Source organism: Carassius gibelio, chromosome A15 (genome assembly GCF_023724105.1).
Source record: "Carassius gibelio isolate Cgi1373 ecotype wild population from Czech Republic chromosome A15, carGib1.2-hapl.c, whole genome shotgun sequence".
NCBI classification, from domain to species: domain Eukaryota; kingdom Metazoa; phylum Chordata; class Actinopteri; order Cypriniformes; family Cyprinidae; genus Carassius; species Carassius gibelio.
The window spans coordinates 2,816,820-2,837,196 of NC_068385.1; the positions used below are offsets into that span (position 1 = coordinate 2,816,820).

Consider the following 20,377-nt stretch of genomic DNA (forward strand, 5'->3'; position numbering starts at 1 on the left):
GGAGTGGTTTCGGACACAGCTTTAAAGAGTTACTCACAACCAGTGTTGGGGCTAGTTACTCAAAAAAGTAATATATTACATATTACATATTACTCTCAAAAATAGTAATGCCTTACTTTACTTTATTACTCCCTGGAGAAAGTAACTAGTTATATTACTAGTTATATTACTAGTTACATCTTTTTTTCTTAATTACTCTATGATTGCCTGAGATGCATCAGATGGAGGGAGAACATACAAAGGAGGAGTGTTCTTTAGGGTCTTTATCAGTGGCGGCTCCTGCCAATTCTCTCAGGGGGGGGGCAAATGTTTGCTCTATTAATGAGGATAGGTCACCCATTCAATTGATAAATTAACGGGTAGTTAAAGATGTAAAGGGAACCGAACTACAATAGTATTAATTAAAAATAAACTGACATTAGGAATCAATCTCTTGCACTCCTTATTTTTCTATATCCGTGTTAACACTATTCAGCAGCATATGAAGACTAACACCAGGATGTGTTTTTTCCAAAAAATACTTTTTACTTTTCGATTTCAGTTTAATAAGAAATAATTGAAGTCACATAAATCACTGTTTACACAACTCACTTATATTACTGCTCGTCAGTACACCTGTTCTCTAATCAGCGGTAATTCCATCAGGTGCAGGCACGTGCACAGGTAGGGCTCAACCTGTGCAGAGCACATGCCCTTTTTGCCCTTACACTCCGAAGTGCCCTTTTTTTGGTAGTGTTTTTTTTTATTTATTTTTTTATCAATGCTATTGGTCACCCTTTACGTCTGTCTGTCTGTTTTACAAATATTTAGCAAATGAAAGTTCTTAAAACGAGCTTGTGTAAATCTTATTCGATCCTCAAGCTGTCAGTAAGCTGATAACTCCGCCCCCTCTATATTCATTGAATCAACTGAAGTTCCACAGCAGCCTGCCAGCCGCACAGTAGACAACAGCGGAGCTGAACAAAGTTTTGCGAAGGGTAAATAAATATCTTGTTGTTTGAATAAGTACTACTAAACACTACGTCTATAAAGGCTCATATTTAATTTATTTGATGTCTGACTGACTCACTGACTGAGACATGTGGGACGTCGCCTGAGAGAGAGAGAGAGAGAGAGAGAGAGAGAGAGAGGGCTAGCATTTTGCCATCTAGTCATAGCCATAGCCAACACTAAAATAGCCTGTGCAGATAGTAGCATTTCATCTTTTATAAAATGCGATTTAGGCCAAATGCATTTTACCACAGGAAAAACTGAGCGCTCCGTCTATATAGCTAACGTTACAAAAACTAGTTTGTAACCTGTATATGAAAATGTAATGTGATGCCGGTGTTCTGTCGATTTGTCATACGCTGTCAGATTTTCGGTGTAGTAGCAGTCGATTCTGTTCCCCTCGGAATGTATGTTCCCCTCGGAATGTCTGTTCCCCTTAACGCAAACATACTACAATTGTTGCGTAGTTGCCGAGTTACTATACGTACGATCAGAACTAGCGTGCGCAAGAAGCGTGACTGGATGTACGGCAAGTCAAATAGTTCAAAATACCGTCCTAAATCTTAAACTTGAAAATAAATTTAGGACGAGAGGTTTTTCAACTTGAAATGTAAAAATATAAGACAAAAATAACGGAACAACTGCGAGATGAATAATAATAAAAAGGAACATAAACGGGAGTGTGAGAATCATTTTACTATGCTGCAGTGTAGCAAGAAATTTGTCCTTTTTTGCATTCTTTAAATCCAGGTGTGTTTGGTGTATTTGCATGCGGGAATGTTGCCAAATCCGCGGAATTTAGGCTACTTTGGGAAAATGTTTGATTAACTATTTGGTTGGGTTTATTACACGGACCTGGCAACCCGAGGGGAAACAGACATTCCGAGGGGAACAGAATTGACTGCTGCAGCGGCAGGCGCCGTCGCCGTTTTAATGACGGGCAAAAAAAATTCACATTTGCACACATTCACTGGTCAAAAACTATATATTGATAAGTAATACAACACCATATAATTTGTTTTTACTATCGAAAAATCATAACAGGTGCGCCCCCGCGCTGTTTCGTACCTGTCACCTTGATAACATATATTTCTAAGAAATTTTCTTCTTTGATTTATGAATGCTGATACACTTAATTTATTAACATTTAGGCTAATCATGTTATGGTATACTCTCCGCTCGTCCTGACATGTATAAAATGTAGTAAAACATGGTTTACGACAGTAATGTAGTAGTAACTAAAAAAAAAATTACAGAAGATCTCTGTGAAATCTTTATATTTTATCATGCAGAATGTAATTCATGATTCATTCCAAAGCTTCATTTATTTGATCCAAAATACAGCAAAAACAGTAATATTGTGTAATATATTTTACAATTTTAAATAATTGTTTTCTATTTGAATATATTTTCAAATGTAATTTATTTTTCTGATCAAAGCTGAATTTTAAGCATGATTACTCCAGTTTAGTACTCTTCAGTGTCACGTGATCCTTCAGAAATGTTTTTCACTGCAACTGTACTTTTCACACTATTTTTATTTATTTTTTCATTGCTGACTTATTTTAGGGAAAGTGTAGTTAATAAGAGACCTTCAAGAGACCAACATCCCTGGTCCACCAAATTATCAAATTTTTGCCAGGTAGGCTGATACATGTTGGATATGTTATAGTAACGGTATGGCTATAGTTTCTTATAATCTGGAATTGAGTTGTACCGTCAAAAATACTTGACTCATTGCTCACCTTCCCCTCTTCTCAATGTCATTCATAATCATGTTAACCAGATAATACAAATTAGCTTATAAAACCAAACAGAATAGCTAAAAAAGAGAATATATATATAATTGATATAAAAAAATGGAGGGGGTGCCCTTTTTCGGTTTCAGCACATGCCCCTCAAAAGGTCTGTGCACGGCCCTGATCAGGTGCGTGATTTCACATAGAGCAGCTGTTACTACACAGAGCCGTTATTAACTGAGAAGATGCGCAAATCCACGTTCATTTTCAGCGTTTATTGGCACGGTTGTATGAACATATGGTTCACGCACCTGATGGAATAAACTGCTGATTAGAGAACCGGCTTTACTGAGATGCGCATTAACGAGCGGCCGATCGTGATCGGAGCACCCCTACAAAATAATTACTGAATCTCCACCCGTCGAAACTAGCTTTCTGTTGCTGGGAACCTTCCTCTGAAAAAGAGCTTGCCGTTGTTGACGCTTCCATTTTTCCCCATCTGTCTGAGCGTGCCGCTCTGCTGCCGGCTGTCGACCAATCAGTGATGGTAAATGATACCTCGTGCCAAACCCAGACCAATCACTGTTCCATTCACGCCCTCCTTCCCTTCTGTTCTCTGTGTTGTGTGCCGTGTGTGTGATGAAGGTGCTACTGGCAAATGTAACGCAAGTAACTAGCTCGGGAAAACTGTAATAATATTACCATTTTCAGACGAGTAATGCCTTACACTACTAGTTACTGAAAAAAGTAATATTATTACAGTAACGCGTTACTTTGTAACGCGTTACACCCAACACTGCTCACAACTAAATGTCAGTTATATTTAAATGCTACATGCTACATGCTATTTAGTCCCATAATATGAAGACATCCCAAAATCAATGAAGTTCAATTCAACATTTTCTTAAACAACCCTCCCTGCAGAAATGTCAGCTGTCTGTGAAGTTTTATGCAAGTTTATTAGCTTAGTAATAGCTGATGAGTAATTTTCTGGGGTTTACAGAAGAATTATTTTAACTCAATTTATTCCCTCTTCAAAAAATTGCTTAAACTTGCATAATGCACTGTGGTTTACATGAGCACACACAACGCCTTTTCACCCCCAAGTGTTCAGAGATGAAACACTCCACCAGATGTCTGAAGAACTTGCATGTGGAGAGTCCTCTGGTACAATCAGACATGATTATTTGCACTAATTGTGTCTAATTGTGTAATGATTTCAGACCAGAGCTTATGTGAAATGCTTTGAGCTATTTATACATTTATTTAATGTACTTTGAGCCATTTATATATACATAATATAGTCAGATGAAGATACCTTTGGTTGAGAGCAATAGGTTTAACTCATGTTTCAGGTAAAATCTTTAATTACATACACTGAAGACTGGAGTAATGGCTGCTGAAAATCCTGCCATCACAGGAATAAATTATACTTTAAAACAGAAAATAGTCATTTTTAATTGTAGCAATATTCCATCATTGATTTTACATCAAAGAAAGGCAGCTTTGGTGAGCATAAGAAACTTTGTCCAATACTTATAATCTTACTGAAATCAAATGTTTGGACTGTTATCAAAATGGGCTTAAATTGCCTATCAATAATCAGGTGTTCTTTACACTTAGAATAGATGGTCACATCCAATATAAAGAACACTTTTAACGAATGATTCACACAATTTATCCACTGTTTAAGTTTTCGGTCTTCAAATATTGAAAGGCATTAATCTACATAGCACTTGTAAAGCTTTTATGCTGTTTAAATCCCATGCAAATATTCATGTGCACATCTCAAAATAGTCTGATTTATGTTCACCCCATTTTGTTATAAACACATTGTGCTCGAGGGTTCAACTTATTTTGAAGCTAAAAACAACTTTGATTGCTGAATATTCCTGTGCTTGACGCTGCTAAAAATGCTGCATGTTTTACATTTAAATAGCTGAAAAATAAGATCAATTTGCAAATAATAAATCGGGAAGCAAGACATTCACAGATGTGTTTACGGATACCATGCCTTTTTAACAAAACTGCTCGGGATGAAGGAAGTGTGTGGACTGAGACATGCTGACAGAAACTGACACTGATTTCACTAGAAGTGACATTTATGCCTTTTGGCTTCCAGATGGCCCCACTTGTCCAGGGAATCAGCTTTCAAAATGAGAGAACTTTTATGTCATTTTGCATTATTAAAATCATTTTCACATAGGTCTCACACTGAACAATACTTAATTTGCAGCAGAATTAATGATATCAAATGACAATCATTTAATTAACCCACACTGCTATCTGATTATTAACTGAAGGTAATACCCAACAGAATTTGCTTCTCTGAACTGGATCAAGGAAGAGCAATTAAAAGTGTGTCATATCATCTTCTTGCAATCTTGCTCCTCCTGACAGAATTCAGGTCAGACCATGTCTCAAGGGAGTAAGAAATATCATTATACCTTTTTAAATATTACATTCATTTACAGTTCATCTGTTCTTTGCGATGTGTACACATCTACCTCCCCTACAGTCTTTAAAGCTTAGTGAATGTTGAGTGATGTAACTATGTCCCTCTTTTGTAGTTGCGTTGGCGCGTGCAGTATGTGCAAAACATAAGCAGAGTATAATACGATCTTCAAGACAACGTTTTATTATTATTATTATTATTATCAGATTGTAAATCAGATTGCATTAATGTTATTCTGCACGTGCATTATGTAGGCTAATTCATTTTTGTAATTATTTTCTGCATCACCTCAGAATAGGACTCAGCGGAACTGAAATAACAGACGAGACAAAATGCTAATACAATGCACTGTGGTCAATGACAGACGTCTACTGGGGCGTAATGGATAATTGCAATTCCAGCATGATTACAGCGGTGCGTCGTTGCTGGCTGTGGAAGCACAACACAGTCATGCGCAACAATCATTACTGCTCCAAAAGTATTTTTATTAGTATTTTTATTTTTTTTATTTATTTTTTATCGGTGAACTTGGTAGCATCAGCTTTATAAATGAGAGAATCAAAGGTGAAACGACAGCAAGGTGAGTTTTTATTTTTATTTTGTATTTTTGTACACTGAGCTCTGTAAATAAATACAGCATCCTTATCCAAGCCTTGCTTGTTGTTTCTTTAAGCGAAGTTTACAGTGGTGCCATTACCTAAGCATGCGTAATTTGGAGATTAGTTTGTTTTGGGTGCTTGAATTCAAATAGCTAATGCACTGATATTCTATTTTGATATGTTCTGTATTATAAGTTAGATTTTTAGTCTCTAGGTGATAGTTGAGAATGCGATATCATGCGTAAAGTAGCCTACAGTATGCGTAATTTGAAGAGTAAAGTTTATTATTATTATTATTATTTCATTGAAAAGTCCAGCTTGTCCTTAGTTGTTCCAAGTTGTTTATTAGCTTAGCGTACAGCCATTGATGCAAAACCTAACCACTTGTATGACTAGCTGCTAGCTGTTTTATTGCTGGTTCTGTATGTTCTACTACCTTGCACCTGCCACCTTAGACCAGCTACTGCTCGTTTTTCGGTTGACTGTTATTATGAAGCCATCAAATCGAGTGTCTGTCAGTTTCCAAGTGTATACAGATGTGTTTGTCTTTAGGTTGCTTTTACTGCTCTCCAGCTGTTTTGTGATGGATTAAGCCACAATGTCGCAGCTGTACTACCGCAGAACGGACAACTCCTCGTACCGGGACCGCATTCCGCTGCGGATAGTGCGCGCCGAGTCGGAGCTCTCGGCGCAGGAGAAGTCCTATCTCAGCGCCGTGGAGAAGGGCGATTACGCCAGCGTGAAACTAGCGCTGGAAGAGGCGGAGATCTACTTCAAGATCAACATCAATTGCATTGATCCTCTAGGGCGCACGGCGCTGCTCATCGCCATTGAGAATGAGAACTTGGAGATCATTGAGCTGCTCCTCAGCTTCAACGTGTATGTCGGGGATGCACTGCTCCACGCCATCCGTAAAGAGGTGGTGGGAGCCGTGGAGCTCCTGCTGAACCACAAGAAGCCCAGTGGAGAGAAACAGGTTTGTGTTAAAAGAACCAAGCCAACAAACCAGTAGCACACTGTCCGTATTCAACAAAACTATAACAATATTCCATAAAAGAACGGAAAACCAGTTTGCTGGTCTTTTGCTGGTGTTCAATTGGTTTAGCTGATTGTTTGACTGCTCTCCCACCCTGAATAAACCTGGTGAAAGTTTACATTTATTTAGTTTCTATATCTTTGAATTTGGATGGTTTCTTGCTCTGAGCTGCCAATAATTAATTGCACAAAACAACTAATTGTCAAATTAAGCAGATGCCAAGTGACAGATGAATTTGTGGCAATTGCTAAAGGTCTTGAAGGTTATTTATGTTCCTGTTCTAACTATGCATTATTATATGAATATGTGCATCTATTAAATGCATTTTGGATTTTTTTCCCTGTTATGCGTGACTCAGAACCGAGCTTAGCAATTTTAAAAAAATGAAATGGCACAAACAAAACAAAACTTGCAGAACAGATCAGAGTATAGATGTTTGCTTTATTATCCAGATATTACATTGAGTCTCCCTGGACGTAAAACCTTTAAAAGATCTCCTAATAACTTCTCATGTAAACAACTGATATTGCAGATAGGAGTGCCCTTTAGGACTGAAAGGGATTAAGTCCTCAATTGTCAACTCAAGAACACTTAAATAAAAAGTACGCTTGTATGCCTGCTTCTTTTCAGAGGAGAAAACTGCATGCTACAAAAAGCTCTATGTTCAGACACTCAGGCATTTGATTTAATAATTACCATTGTTTTAATGGCGTTTACTTTTTAATGGAGCGATCTTTGCTCCCTCACCCAGTGACTTAACGTGGGTCTTACTCTTCTGTCCACTCCTTATAATTTTAACTCAATTTTCTTTTATTGGATAAGAATAGACTGGATGCTGCAGCACTAATTCCAAAAAGCAGCTGTGCATTTGATCTTTTCTTCCTCAATCCCTGAGCGCTTTTTCTTTTCCTCTGAATCTGTGTCTATTTCTGACTATTTCTATTAATGTCGCATTTATAAAACTTTTTGATATGCAAAAGACTAAATCAGCATGTCTATAGACCACAAGAGGGCGAGTGAGTACACAGGAACAGGTTGTTTGCTTTGATATTTTTAAATTATGGCTCTCATGTCTTACAATTTTTTCTTTTTTTTTAATCACATTAGCACATTCTTTACAGAACTGGTAATAAAAATGAGTTAACTAGCTGTTGTGTAGGCAAAAATGTTGTTCTCTTTTGTTAATTTCTTAAATGAATAGTTCATCCAAAAATAAAAGTTTGCTGAAAATGTAATTACCCTCATGCCATCCAATATGTATATGAGTTTGTTTCTTCATCGGAACAGGTTTAGAAAAATGTAGCAGTATATAATTTGCTCACCAATGGGTCCTCTGCAGTGAATGGGTGCCGTCAGAATGAAAATCCAAACAGCTGATAAAAACATCACTATAATCCACAACATAACTTATCAGTTAACATATTGTTAGTTGAAAAACTGTGCTTGTAATAAACAAATCCATCTTTACGATGTTTTAAAGTTCAGATGAGTCGTCTATTTTCATAATATTGCTTACATATTGAAAAAGTTATCTAGTCTGAATCAGGAGAGAAATAGGGACAGTCCAAAAACAGTTCTTAATTCTGATGGAAGCCATTCACATTGGTGAGCAAATCTGTTCCCATGAAGGAACACACACTAATCTGCATCTTGAATGTGAATTGTTTTTATTTTTATTTATTTTTTTCAGTTTGGGAGTAAATTGCATTGCTCAGATCAGTAAAATAACATTGTTGGAAACGGTCTCTTTCTTTAGCATTAAAAAATATTAATAATCAGATTAAAGAAAAGCTGCCCCTCGGCTTTGTTGGAGATGTGCGTAATGAATCACGAGAAAGACTTCTTTTCACCTATTAAACACAAAGCTGACCTGAACTGTCATCTTACCGACATTTCGAGTCAAGTTTTCTACTTTTTCCAATACTTTACCCTTCACCTCTCTGGTCTGTTTTGGTTAAGGATGAGTTTAAAAGCGTCGTATTGCAGCAGTATATAATCAGAATCAGAATGAGCTTTATTGCCAGGTATGTTTACACATACGAGGAATTTGTTTTCGTGACAGAAGCTCCGCAGTACAACAGAATGACAGCAACAGAACATAAAACACATAATAAAAGAATAAAAAATACAAATATGTAGACAGTGAATGACAATATACAAATGACAATTGTAGGCAGGTATATTACAAAGTGAAGTTATGTATGTACATATATATTGTGTGCAAGATTTAAGTGTATACTAAGTATGTGTGTTAGATAAATAAAGTGTGTGTGTATATAAATATAAAGTGTAGTGTGTTCGCCATTATTGTCAGCTGTTCATAAGATGGATTGCCTGAGGGAAGAAACTGGTCCTGTGTCTGGTCGTTCTAGTGCTCAGTGCTCTGTAGCGTCGACCAGATGGCAACAGTTCAAAGAGGGAGTGTGCTGGATGTGAGGGGTCCAGAGTGATTTTGACAGCCCTTTTTCTCACTCTGGATAAGTACAGTTCTTGAATAGATGGGAGAGTTGAACCGATGATTCGCTCAGCAGTCCGGACTACTCTCTGTAGTCTTCTGAGGTCAGATTTAGAAGCTGAGCTGAACCAGACAGTTACTGAAGTGCAGAGGATGGATTCAATGATGGTGGAGTAGAACTGTTTCAGCAGCTCCTGTGGCAGGTTTAACTTTCTCAGCTGGCGGAGAAAGTACAACCTCTGCTGGGCCTTTTTTACGATGGAGTCAATGTGAATGTCCCACTTCAGGTCCTGAGAGATGGTGGTTCCCAGGAACCTGAATGACTCCACTGCAGTCACAGGGCTGTTCATGATGGTGAGTGGGGGGAGTGCAGGGGGGTTTCTCCTGAAGTCCACGATCATCTCCACTGTTTTGAGGGTGTTAAGCTCCAGGTTGTTGAGACTGCACCAGACAGACAGCTCTTTTACCTCCTGTCTGTAAGCAGACTCGTCACCGTCCTGAATGAGGCCGATGAGTGTGGTGTCATCTGCAAACTTCAGGAGCTTGACAGAGGGGTCCTTAGATGTGCAATCGTTGGTGTACAGGGAGAAGAGCAGTGGGGAGAGAATGCAGCCCTGGGGAGCTCCGGTGCTGATTGTACGGGTGCTGGATGTGTATTTTCCCAGCCTCACTAGCTGCTGCCTGTCTGTCAGGAAGCTGTTGATCCACTGACAGACGGAGGTGGGCACGGAGAGCTGATTTAGTTTGGGCAGGAGGAGGTTTGGGATGATCGTGTTGAAGGCCGAGCTGAAGTCCACAAACAGGATCCTCACATAAGTCCCCGGTCTGTCTAGGTGTTGCAGAACATAATGCAGTCCAATGTTTACTGCATCGTCCACAGACCTGTTTGCTCTGTAGGCAAACTGAAGAGGATCCAGCAAGGGCCCAGTGATGTCCTTCAGGTGGGCCAGCACCAGTTTTTCAAATGACTTCATGACTACAGACGTTAGAGCCACAGGCCTGTAGTCATTTAGTCCTGTAATTTTGGGTTTCTTAGGGATGGGGATGATGGTGGAACGTTTGAGGCATGAAGGGACTTCGCACAGCTCCAGCGATCTGTTGAAGATCTGTGTGAAGATGGGGGCCAGCTGGTCAGCACAGGATTTCAGACAGGCTGGTGTAACACAATCTGGGCCTGGTGCTTTTTTCCTTTTCTGCTTCCGGAAGACCTGGCGCACCGCATCCTCGCTGATCTGAATTGTAGGTGGGGGGGAGAGGGGGGATGCAGGAGGTGAGAATGGTGAGAGTGCTTGATTGGAGAGGTGTTCAGGATGGGTTGCAGGAGCTGTTAATGGTGTGAACGGTAGTTTGGAGAGGCATTCAGGGCTGGTTGCAGGAGTTGTGAAGGGTGTGAATGTTTTTGTGGGGAGGCGTTCAGGGCAGGTGATGGGTGTTCTTTCAAACCTGCAGTAATCAGTATGGGACGGGTGGCAGCCTGAACCTGTCTCCTCAACAGGAGCCTTCATTATCTTCATCAAGTAGTCAAGCTTTTGCCACTGCCACTGTTAGCTTGAGCTCTTGTGAAAAGGATGAAGATATCAGTCAAAATGTGCTAATCAGTAATCACCCCTACCTTCAAATCGCACCTTCTCTTCTCAGTGTGGATTTCATTCATAAACTCTCAACTAATTTTCTCTCAATTCACTAGATCCTCATTCGTTATTTATCACTTTTAATCCTTTTTTGTGCATGCTGCCTGGTTTTCTTTTTCACGTTCTTTCTTTGTCTCTCACAGGTTTTTATTTTTATTTTTTTTATCCATCTCCCACAAATGTGGTGCGATCACAATCTTCATGTAGCAGTGTATTTTTTACAATTTCTAGAAAACTCACCAGTAAAGGATTAGATATCATCCACTTCACTATTTTTAAAACAGCAGTTCTTAGCTGGTTATGCTTCAAGTTCCAGATTTTACATTTACAAGGGATAGTCCACTTCATTTAAGGATTGTCCAGATTAAGAAAGTCATAAGGGTCCAATTATTTTATAGGTAATTTTAATATGTTTAAGTCTTTTTAATGTTCATACTTTCTTTCACATATGATTTTGGCCAGATTTCTTTGCAGATTTGCTCTATTTTCTTAGGGTAATGAATGATACTTGTGTGCCACGATTTGAGTACTGCATGTACTTCATGGTTGGATTAGGATTATGGATTAGTGCTTCATATATATAGCATTTTAGGACATTCATATTCACAATCTAGTTCTTATGTTGCCTGATGTTCATTTATCCCTGCCCTTGTCCTAAAGCATTGTCCTTTTGATGAACTTCCTCCCTCCCAAACTTCAGACTGAAGCAGGTTGCGGTGTTTCCAGCTATATTGTGCCAGCCGTTCTTCCTTCTATTTTAATAAGGTGTGCCATCTTTGCTGATGAAAACGAGTGCTTCAGCATTGTGTTTCCCCGAGTGTAATTTATTGGATGTATTGTTGTTTAGGGGACTTTTAGATTTGCCACACATATTGCTTTGGATAGAAAATCTCGGTCTTACAGTATATGACCACAGAATCTTTTCCCATTGTAACTGGGTCACCGTTATGCTTATCAAGCGAACACCTTGCCAAACTCCAGACAGAATTTCACACAGCTTCTCTGCTACTGAAGCGCTGTAGCTACTTCAAAGCTTATGTGCTCAGAGGTTTCTCAGGAAAGACCTTTTTCCCAGCCAGTGTCTGGGTCATTTGATGTAGCTTCCGTTTGTCACAATCGAACCAGCAGAAGGCACTCCTACTGTTTAAACCCCTCTAATTTATGCATTTGTGTTGCCCTCTTGTTTGGAATGTTCTCATTTTCATTGTCATAGCTGTCCTTCACATTTGAGATCTGAATAATAATGAGGCCTTAATTGTGGGGGTTTTATCCAGCAAGTGTGGTTGTAAAGCAAATGCATCCTTATTAAGGCAATTGTTTTTCATCACTAAATGCTCGTCACAACAGGCCCTGAATACTTATCCAGTATTATGCATATTTCATTTATATATATTCCATAAAACAATGTCACATTAAGAAATAGTGTAAATATATAGGATAAATAAAACAAAATATTATTCAGTGTGTTACTTGCTGTTTTTTTGCACTTGTTGCTATTTCTGAGTTTATTTTTATTAAATCATACATTTATTATTATTATTATATAAAACATACAGTGGACTTAAATACACACAAATTGGGTGTAGTAACAATTTTAACTCAGAAATTGTTAGTAAATTTCACAAGTAAAAAACAGCAAGTAACACTTTTGGAATAATTTTGGATATATTTACAACTTTGAATTTTTTTTACAGTACAGTAATTGGACACTTAAGGCACAACTGAAAATGTATTACATGACAAAATATCAAATGAAATGTGGCATTATTATAAAAAATATTACATATTTTAATTTATAATATATTTGTTTTTTTTTCAATTGTAATACAATATTCGTGTTTAGATTCATATTTATTTTCTAAAAGTGTAAGTTGTTTTGGGGGCCATTGTATAGTGAAAAATAATGAATATGGTGTATATGTGTGACATCAGATGAACAGCAGTCATCTTTTCTATTTTCTAACCAGGTGCCGCCCATCCTGCTCGATAAACAGTTCTCAGACTTCACCCCGGACATCACTCCTATCATCCTGGCTGCCCACACCAACAACTACGAGATCATCAAGATGCTGGTGCAAAAAGGTGTGTCGGTCCCCCAGCCTCACGAGGTGCGGTGTAACTGCATGGAGTGCGTCTCCAGTTCAGACGTGGACAGTCTGCGGCACTCACGCTCACGGCTGAACATCTACAAGGCCCTGGCCAGCCCCTCTCTCATTGCCATGTCCAGCGAGGATCCTTTCCTCACCGCTTTCCAGCTCAGCTGGGAGCTCCAGGAGCTCAGCAAAGTTGAAAATGAGTTCAAGGCCGAATACGAGGAGCTCTCCCATCAATGCAAACGCTTTGCTAAGGATCTCCTGGATCAAACCCGGTCCTCACGCGAACTGGAGTTGATCCTTAATTTCAGCGATGATGTCAACCTGCTGCAGGATGAGACCAACAATGAGCTGGCTCGACTGAAGTTGGCCATCAAATACCGGCAAAAAGAGGTATGGATCTGTTATTGCAATTAGGCATTTTTGTACAATTACTAGAAAAATATTTGGACACTTTAAATGTATACATTTATATGTATACAGGTAACAAATCTTTTAACTTACTGGCTTTGGGATCATTTATAATTTATTTATTTATATTAATTTATTTTGCTTATCTTTCTTTAATAGTCTTCACAACAAATTTTAATTTCTATAAAGTGCTGTAAAAAATACTAGTAACTCGACCTTTTGGCATTTTGGGTCAGAAATACCTGAGGTGAGCCAGATGAAACTCAAGCCTCCATTGTGAATGAATCCAAAAGCACTGAAGTGTTACCAGCCCAAATTAAGAGTGGGGTCATATTTTTCACAGTTGACAAGTTGAAATGTTGACCAACACAGTTGATCTTGTGTTAAGGGGTCCTTTTGACCTGTTATGATTTATTGTAGTTTAGGAGTGAGGAGTCATATCCACTTTCTACATGTAGTGTGGGTTCATAGCTACTAATTACTCTGCCTCTTGAATCTAGTCTGCTCAAATTTGGTTAGAAAATAGTCTACATTCACAAGCCTAACTTCAGTCTTTTTTAAATACAGTTTGAACATGAAACAAAAATAACTAATATACAAATAAATAAATAATAAAGGAAGAGATTATAATTATACAGCAATGGGTTGTGACATTCTGGAGCCATGTTGCTGCAATTATTTTGCCCTCTTTTGGGTCTCCAAAGGCATTAAACCCTTAATTTTTTTTAGATGAATTCAGTATAGATTATTTTGTTTTCTGCTTACTGAATGTGAAATACTTAAATATCCATTGGTTATATTCTTCTCAACCTGTGATAATATTATACATGGTTAAGTTCAGATTAAATGGCATTTGTTCCACACGATTGTTGGAAGTGACAGTGACAGTCACACCAGCACTAATCTTATTACTGTAAAGTTACTTGAATGACTCCAATTAAACTATGCATGTGGATGTTCACTAAAATATCAGAGAACAGATCAGATCAGATTCAGCATGCTTTTCTATTAGCTCAGATGAAAAGATTTCAAACATTGTAAGAGTAGAGAACATGATGCAAACTGTTTGCTGTGAATGGTTAAAAAAAACAAAACAATTGCCATCAGGAATGCTTGTACCATTTATCTATTGTGGAAGTAAAGCATTTCCATTTATGTGCTTAAATAGTTTATAATATGTAGGAACTGTACTGTATATGTGCCTGTATATACAGTACATATAGACGTGCTGCGATATTGAACTTGTATCAAAGTTATTTTTACATTTCAGTAAAAGTTTTTTACCTTATTGTTTTTCCTTTTTAGGTGTTTTAAGGTACTGTTGTCGCTTGTACAGCAGCCCTGTGACAGATAGTACTTTAGTTGAGCAGTAGAACAGATTGCACTGTACAGATCAGCCCTGACAGAGATCACTTAAAATCATCTCAGACTTGACCTCATCACTTCCAGAATTCCTGGCTCTGCTGTAATGAGGATGCATTTGTTTGTAATTTGGTTAGGTGCCCTCCCACTTCCGCTTGACATTTTAAATGCTCAGTTAATGGCTTTGAGCAAATCACTGGAGACAAGATGAAGAGGATGTGTTTGAAGAAAAAAATAAGCATCAAGAACAACAGACAATATAAGTAATGTAGCATTTGCTTGGCAACGCACATAAGTAAAAATGTACATTGCATTATGCATAATTCTGAGAATTATGATTTTAATATTTTTTAATCTACATTTTTTATTAGATTAAATTTCATTGTAACGTTTAGCATTTTCTCGTCTTTTTTGTTCTGTTTGTCCTTTTTTGAGTTGATATATTCACCGTAGTTGTCTTTTTTTAATTTTTTTTTACATGTAATATATATATATATATATATATATATATATATATATATATATATATATATATATATATATATATATTTGTGCTGAATGTTTTAGTGTGTTAAGTTAGTGTCATAAATTATCTCAGGGCCATAAAAGTGTTTGAATCTCGTACAGCATGAAGCAACATGTTAACTAGGCTCAGCAGTCTGATGGCATAAACTCAGACCTCTGTTCATGTTCACTTTATCATTTTGACTTTATAAGACACTAACTAACAAACGTTGCAATATAATTTATGTACACAAATGTAAGATTCTAGTAAGTCTTGCAAATGGTAAAAACGGATTTCTGGGAAATCTGACCATAGACTGTTGGGAAAAAAGCAAAATGACAGTTGGCAGCTTACTTCCCAGACCACCTGTTCATACTTGCATAGTAACGTGATTTCCATGTATTCTCTTTTTTTCCTCTTCTCAGTTTGTAGCACAGCCAAATTGCCAGCAGCTGTTGGCCTCCCGCTGGTATGATGAATTTTCTGGCTGGAGGAGACGTCACTGGGCTGGCAAGTTCATCACCTGTGTCTTAATCGGCCTCATGTTCCCCCTGCTCTCCCTCTGTTACCTGGTGGCACCCAAGAGCCACTATGGCCTCTTCATTCGCAAGCCTTTCATCAAGTTTATTTGCCACACCGCCTCTTATCTGACCTTCCTCCTGCTGCTGGCCTCTCAGCACATAGTCTTCAACAATCCTGATCGCCAAGGTCCAAAGCCCACCACTGTGGAGTGGATGGTCCTACCCTGGGTTCTAGGTAAAGCTACATCCCTACAGAACCAATATGGTTCCATAAAATGATCCTAAATTGTACTATTTGTGTGTAATGTTCACCATGCAGTATTTTCATGGTTAATCTTGGACCAGAGAACCAAGAAGGTCTTTGAACATAAACCTACAAAATGTCTTGGCCGTCCTCGCAGGATTCATATGGATGGAGATCAAGCAGATGTGGGATGGTGGATTTCAGGATTACATCCATGACTGGTGGAATCTCATGGACTTTGTGATGAATTCTTTGTATCTTGCAACCATCTCACTGAAGATCGTTGCATACGTTAAGGTATATTACATCACAACAGTCACTGGTGGGAATCAGGAATGGATCAAGGGTTACTAATTGTTACTTTCGTCTTTCCTAACAGTACAGGGGTTGCAAACCAAGGGAAACCTGGGAAATGTGGCACCCCACACTAGTGGCTGAAGCGGTGTTTGCCATTGCCAACATCATCAGCTCTCTACGCCTCATCTCGCTCTTCACGGCCAATTCTCACCTAGGTCCTTTGCAGATATCATTAGGACGGATGCTTCTGGACATCCTAAAGTTCCTTTTCATCTATTGCCTGGTGTTGCTTGCCTTTGCTAATGGACTCAATCAGCTTTATTTCTACTACGAGACTAGTGATGGTCTGAACTGCAAAGGCATACGCTGTGAACGTCAAAACAACGCTTTCTCAACGTAAGTTTGAGGGTAAAAAGTCTAGTATCGAATGTTTCATATCTCAAAGCTTAATTTATCTACTGTCATTTTAAACTACACCAGCTATAAATCAGCTTAATTTTAAAAAGTAATTTTAACTTCTAGATCACATTGTGAAAAAAGTTATGTATAAGTAGGACCTACCCATTCTAATCTTTCTTGTCCACTGTTTTTAGGCTATTTGAGACCTTGCAGTCTTTGTTTTGGTCCATTTTTGGGTTGATCAATCTGTATGTGACCAATGTCCAAGCTGACCACAAGTTCACCGAATTTGTGGGTGCCACCATGTTTGGTACCTATAACATCATCTCCTTGGTGGTCCTCCTCAACATGCTCATTGCCATGATGAACAATTCCTATCAGCACATCGCCGTAAGTTCATTTTGAGGTCTGACCTGAACACTTGTAGGCATATTTTTGTTGCTTTGTAATACAAGTCACCACATGGCATACGTTCCAGAAAATACTGTACAATGTATTGTACCTTGTAAGTCACTTTGGTAAGAAAGCATTATTTAAAAGCATATATATTGTGTTCTTGATTTTCTGAAGGACCATGCTGATATTGAGTGGAAATTTGCAAGAACTAAATTATGGATGAGTTATTTTGAGGAAGGAGGCACCTTGCCACCTCCCTTCAACATTATCCCCAGTCCCAAATCCATATGTTACCTGATTACATGGATTAAGGTGCATGTGTTCAAGAGGAGGTCAAAGAAGACTGAGACAATTGGGACATTAGGGGTAAGGCTATAAAAAAAAAAAAAGGATTTCTTATTTTTCTACTTCTTCTTCTTCTTTCTTTTTTTGTATCTTAAATAGAATTTGATTTAAATAACTAATCATATGACATGACAGATCAATAACATTTTATTGAAAAGGTTAATGGAGCACACGAAATTTCATAATAAATATGTGTCATAAGATGTTCAGTGTGCTTGGTCATCTTAGAGCAGATACTTTAGTATTGTAGGGGACAGACATAGAATTATTGAATTATTAATGTCCTTCTATTTGTCTTTTCAGAGAAGAGCTGCTGAAAACATGAGACTCAACCACCTATACCAGGTAGCTTATCACCAAAAATGCTATTTCTCCGCATTTATTTTCTATATTGGATTGATTTGTTTCACTTAAGTTTTACTGCTCTTTCCCTAAATGCAGGAGGTCTTGAGCAACTTAGTAAAACGATATGTGGCAGCTATGATTCGAGATGCCAAGACTGCGGAGGGACTCACAGAGGAGAATTTCAAAGTAAGCACTGAAAAGGTTTTTGTTGTCGTAGTTGTTGTCATCAGATTTTATTATATTTTTATATTATAAGGGCTATATTTTCACACTGATTTGAGATCAAACGCAAGCAGTAAGTATTTTCTTGCTCATTTTTTACTGGTCCTTACATACACCTATGGTGTTGTACTTTATACTGACACCTGTGGGTGTGGATGAAGTATTACATCACACCAAAACATTTTTGCTTTTCAATGCCATTGTAAAAATACCCTTGACTGATGTATTTACAAACAAAAGTGTCCAGAAATAGGAAAGTTTCTGTAATAAAATAGTATTTCGATGATCATGATTGGGGCCACTCTTATATAGAGTAAACCACTTTATCTTGCCTTCTGAGTCTTCATCTGAGTTCAGTGGACATTTTAAACAGTCAAAGAAACTATTTAAATGATAAAAACTTCTTAGTGCACCTTGAAATAAGCACTTTGAGTAAAAGTCACAAGTAAATAATGGATTTTAATCACTTTGACAGGAGCTGAAGCAGGACATATCTAGCTTCCGCTATGAAGTCATTGGAATGATGAAGGGCAACCGGAAAAGTACTAAAAGTGCAAATAAGCCAGGCACAGCGGCCTCTGATGTTTCACATCCAGACAGTTCACTTCAATATTGTTCAGCTCTTCAGCAGAACAAAAAACTACATTTGTATGATGTCACTGCAGTGCTACAGCAACAAAAATCCAAGGAGTCTCTAGGTTGTCTGGTCAATGGATCAGCACTAATGTTGACTGACCCGATACTCAAAGACGAAGCCAGGAAGGGCTTTCCTAAGGATTTTACAGACTTTGGGTTATTCCAGAGGAAACAAAACAGTCTCAACCCTAATAAGATCTACTCACTTGCTGAAGAGGCAAAGAAATCGGATTCTGACATATTAGACTGGATGAGAGAGGAAACAGTTGAGAAATCTCTGGCAGAAAAAGCTGAACAAGAAGAAACTGAATCAAAGTGCTTGATGGAGGAAGTGGAAAGTGTGTTGGAGGACCAAGAGAAAGCGCACACTGCATCTCCACTGAACATTAGTTAAACAGACTTTATTTCTTTTGTAACCGAGGATTATCAGAATCTCAAATTTAACCATAGGCTTAAGAGGTTTTGTGAGATAGTATCTCAGGAAAAGATATTTGCTTGATTGTTTTTGGGCTTAAGAAACTTCCCGGCGCTACAGATGCCATAAGCAGCCATAAATGGAGAATGCTCAGGAAAGCACTGCACAGTGTCTAAATGAACTTTTAAATAGTTTTATTTTTATTTTATTTTATGTATTTAACCTCACATTTTCACTGTGAAGCATCCTCTCACCACTTTTTTTTTTTTTTTTTTTTTAGAAAAAAAGGTATTCTACAGTATTCACAATGTTAAGCAGCAAGAAAGCAATTTTTCATGCAATAGCTTCTGAAAATTCTGATTACAGGAATATATAACTAATGAAATTATTTAAAATATTGTAAAATAGAAAACTGTTATTTTAAATTTTAATATTTCACACTATTACTGTTTTACTCTACTTTTGTTTAAATAAATGCAGCCTTGGTGAGCATAAGAGGCTTCTTTCAAAAACATTTCAAAATCTTACAAATCCCAAATATTTGAACAGCAGAGTATAAATAAAATACAATTTAATCTTCAAATCATCTAGATTTTGTTGAATATGACAACAGTTGCACAGCCTGATTTAATATATATATATATATATATATATATATATGTGTGTGTGTGTGTGTGTGCGTGTGTGACTATGCAATCTAAGTAAAGCACTCATAATAGAGATTTCTATATATCTGTTACAGATTTCTAAGCACTACTCTCAATATTGTGATGTTGGATATGTACAGTGTCTAACTCTTAAAATGTCATAAATAGTAGTTTCAAATGACTTTCATGAACCACATGGCGTTCTGTAATATTTCTGTGGTTATTTGAAAAAATAAAATAAACTAAAAACTCACTCTCCTGGTAATATATTGCTAGTTCAGTTTCTTTGTTTAACATGCTTTTTTATTCTCTCTCTCCCAATTTCATGCCCACCTAATGATAGTCTACATAATCATTTGTTACATTCAGAACCTATAAAAAAAAAAAACTTAAAAAAAAAAAACTGCAGATAATTGATATACTGGGAGTTTTTCACTATACACACACTATGTGTTATCTATTACTCACACAAGTGATTGTTATTTGTCTTTTGTTGCCATGGCAATATGTGATGGCTGCTCTTGTTCTTTAATCAGTTAACTTCACAGCAGTTCCTTTATCCGGGGGCACACCATGCTGCTTTTAGTCAACAGTGAATAACTTTTCAGCAGATAGTTTCTCAGACTTTGTTACT

General features: G+C 37.6%; 1 protein-coding gene across 1 annotated transcript; it reads left to right on the forward strand.

The window, feature by feature from the left end:
* Positions 1-328: 328 nt before the first annotated feature.
* Positions 329-19,566, forward strand: trpc4b (transient receptor potential cation channel, subfamily C, member 4b). Its single transcript, XM_052615866.1, has 11 exons — positions 329-977; positions 6,336-6,759; positions 12,873-13,391; positions 15,702-16,032; positions 16,199-16,338; positions 16,421-16,734; positions 16,932-17,127; positions 17,308-17,499; positions 17,782-17,823; positions 17,920-18,009; positions 18,521-19,566. Exons 2-11 carry the CDS (start codon positions 6,382-6,384, stop codon positions 19,073-19,075), a joined length of 2,757 nt encoding a protein of 918 aa, XP_052471826.1. The 5' UTR covers positions 329-977; positions 6,336-6,381; the 3' UTR covers positions 19,076-19,566.
* The last annotated feature ends 811 nt before the right edge of the window (positions 19,567-20,377 follow it).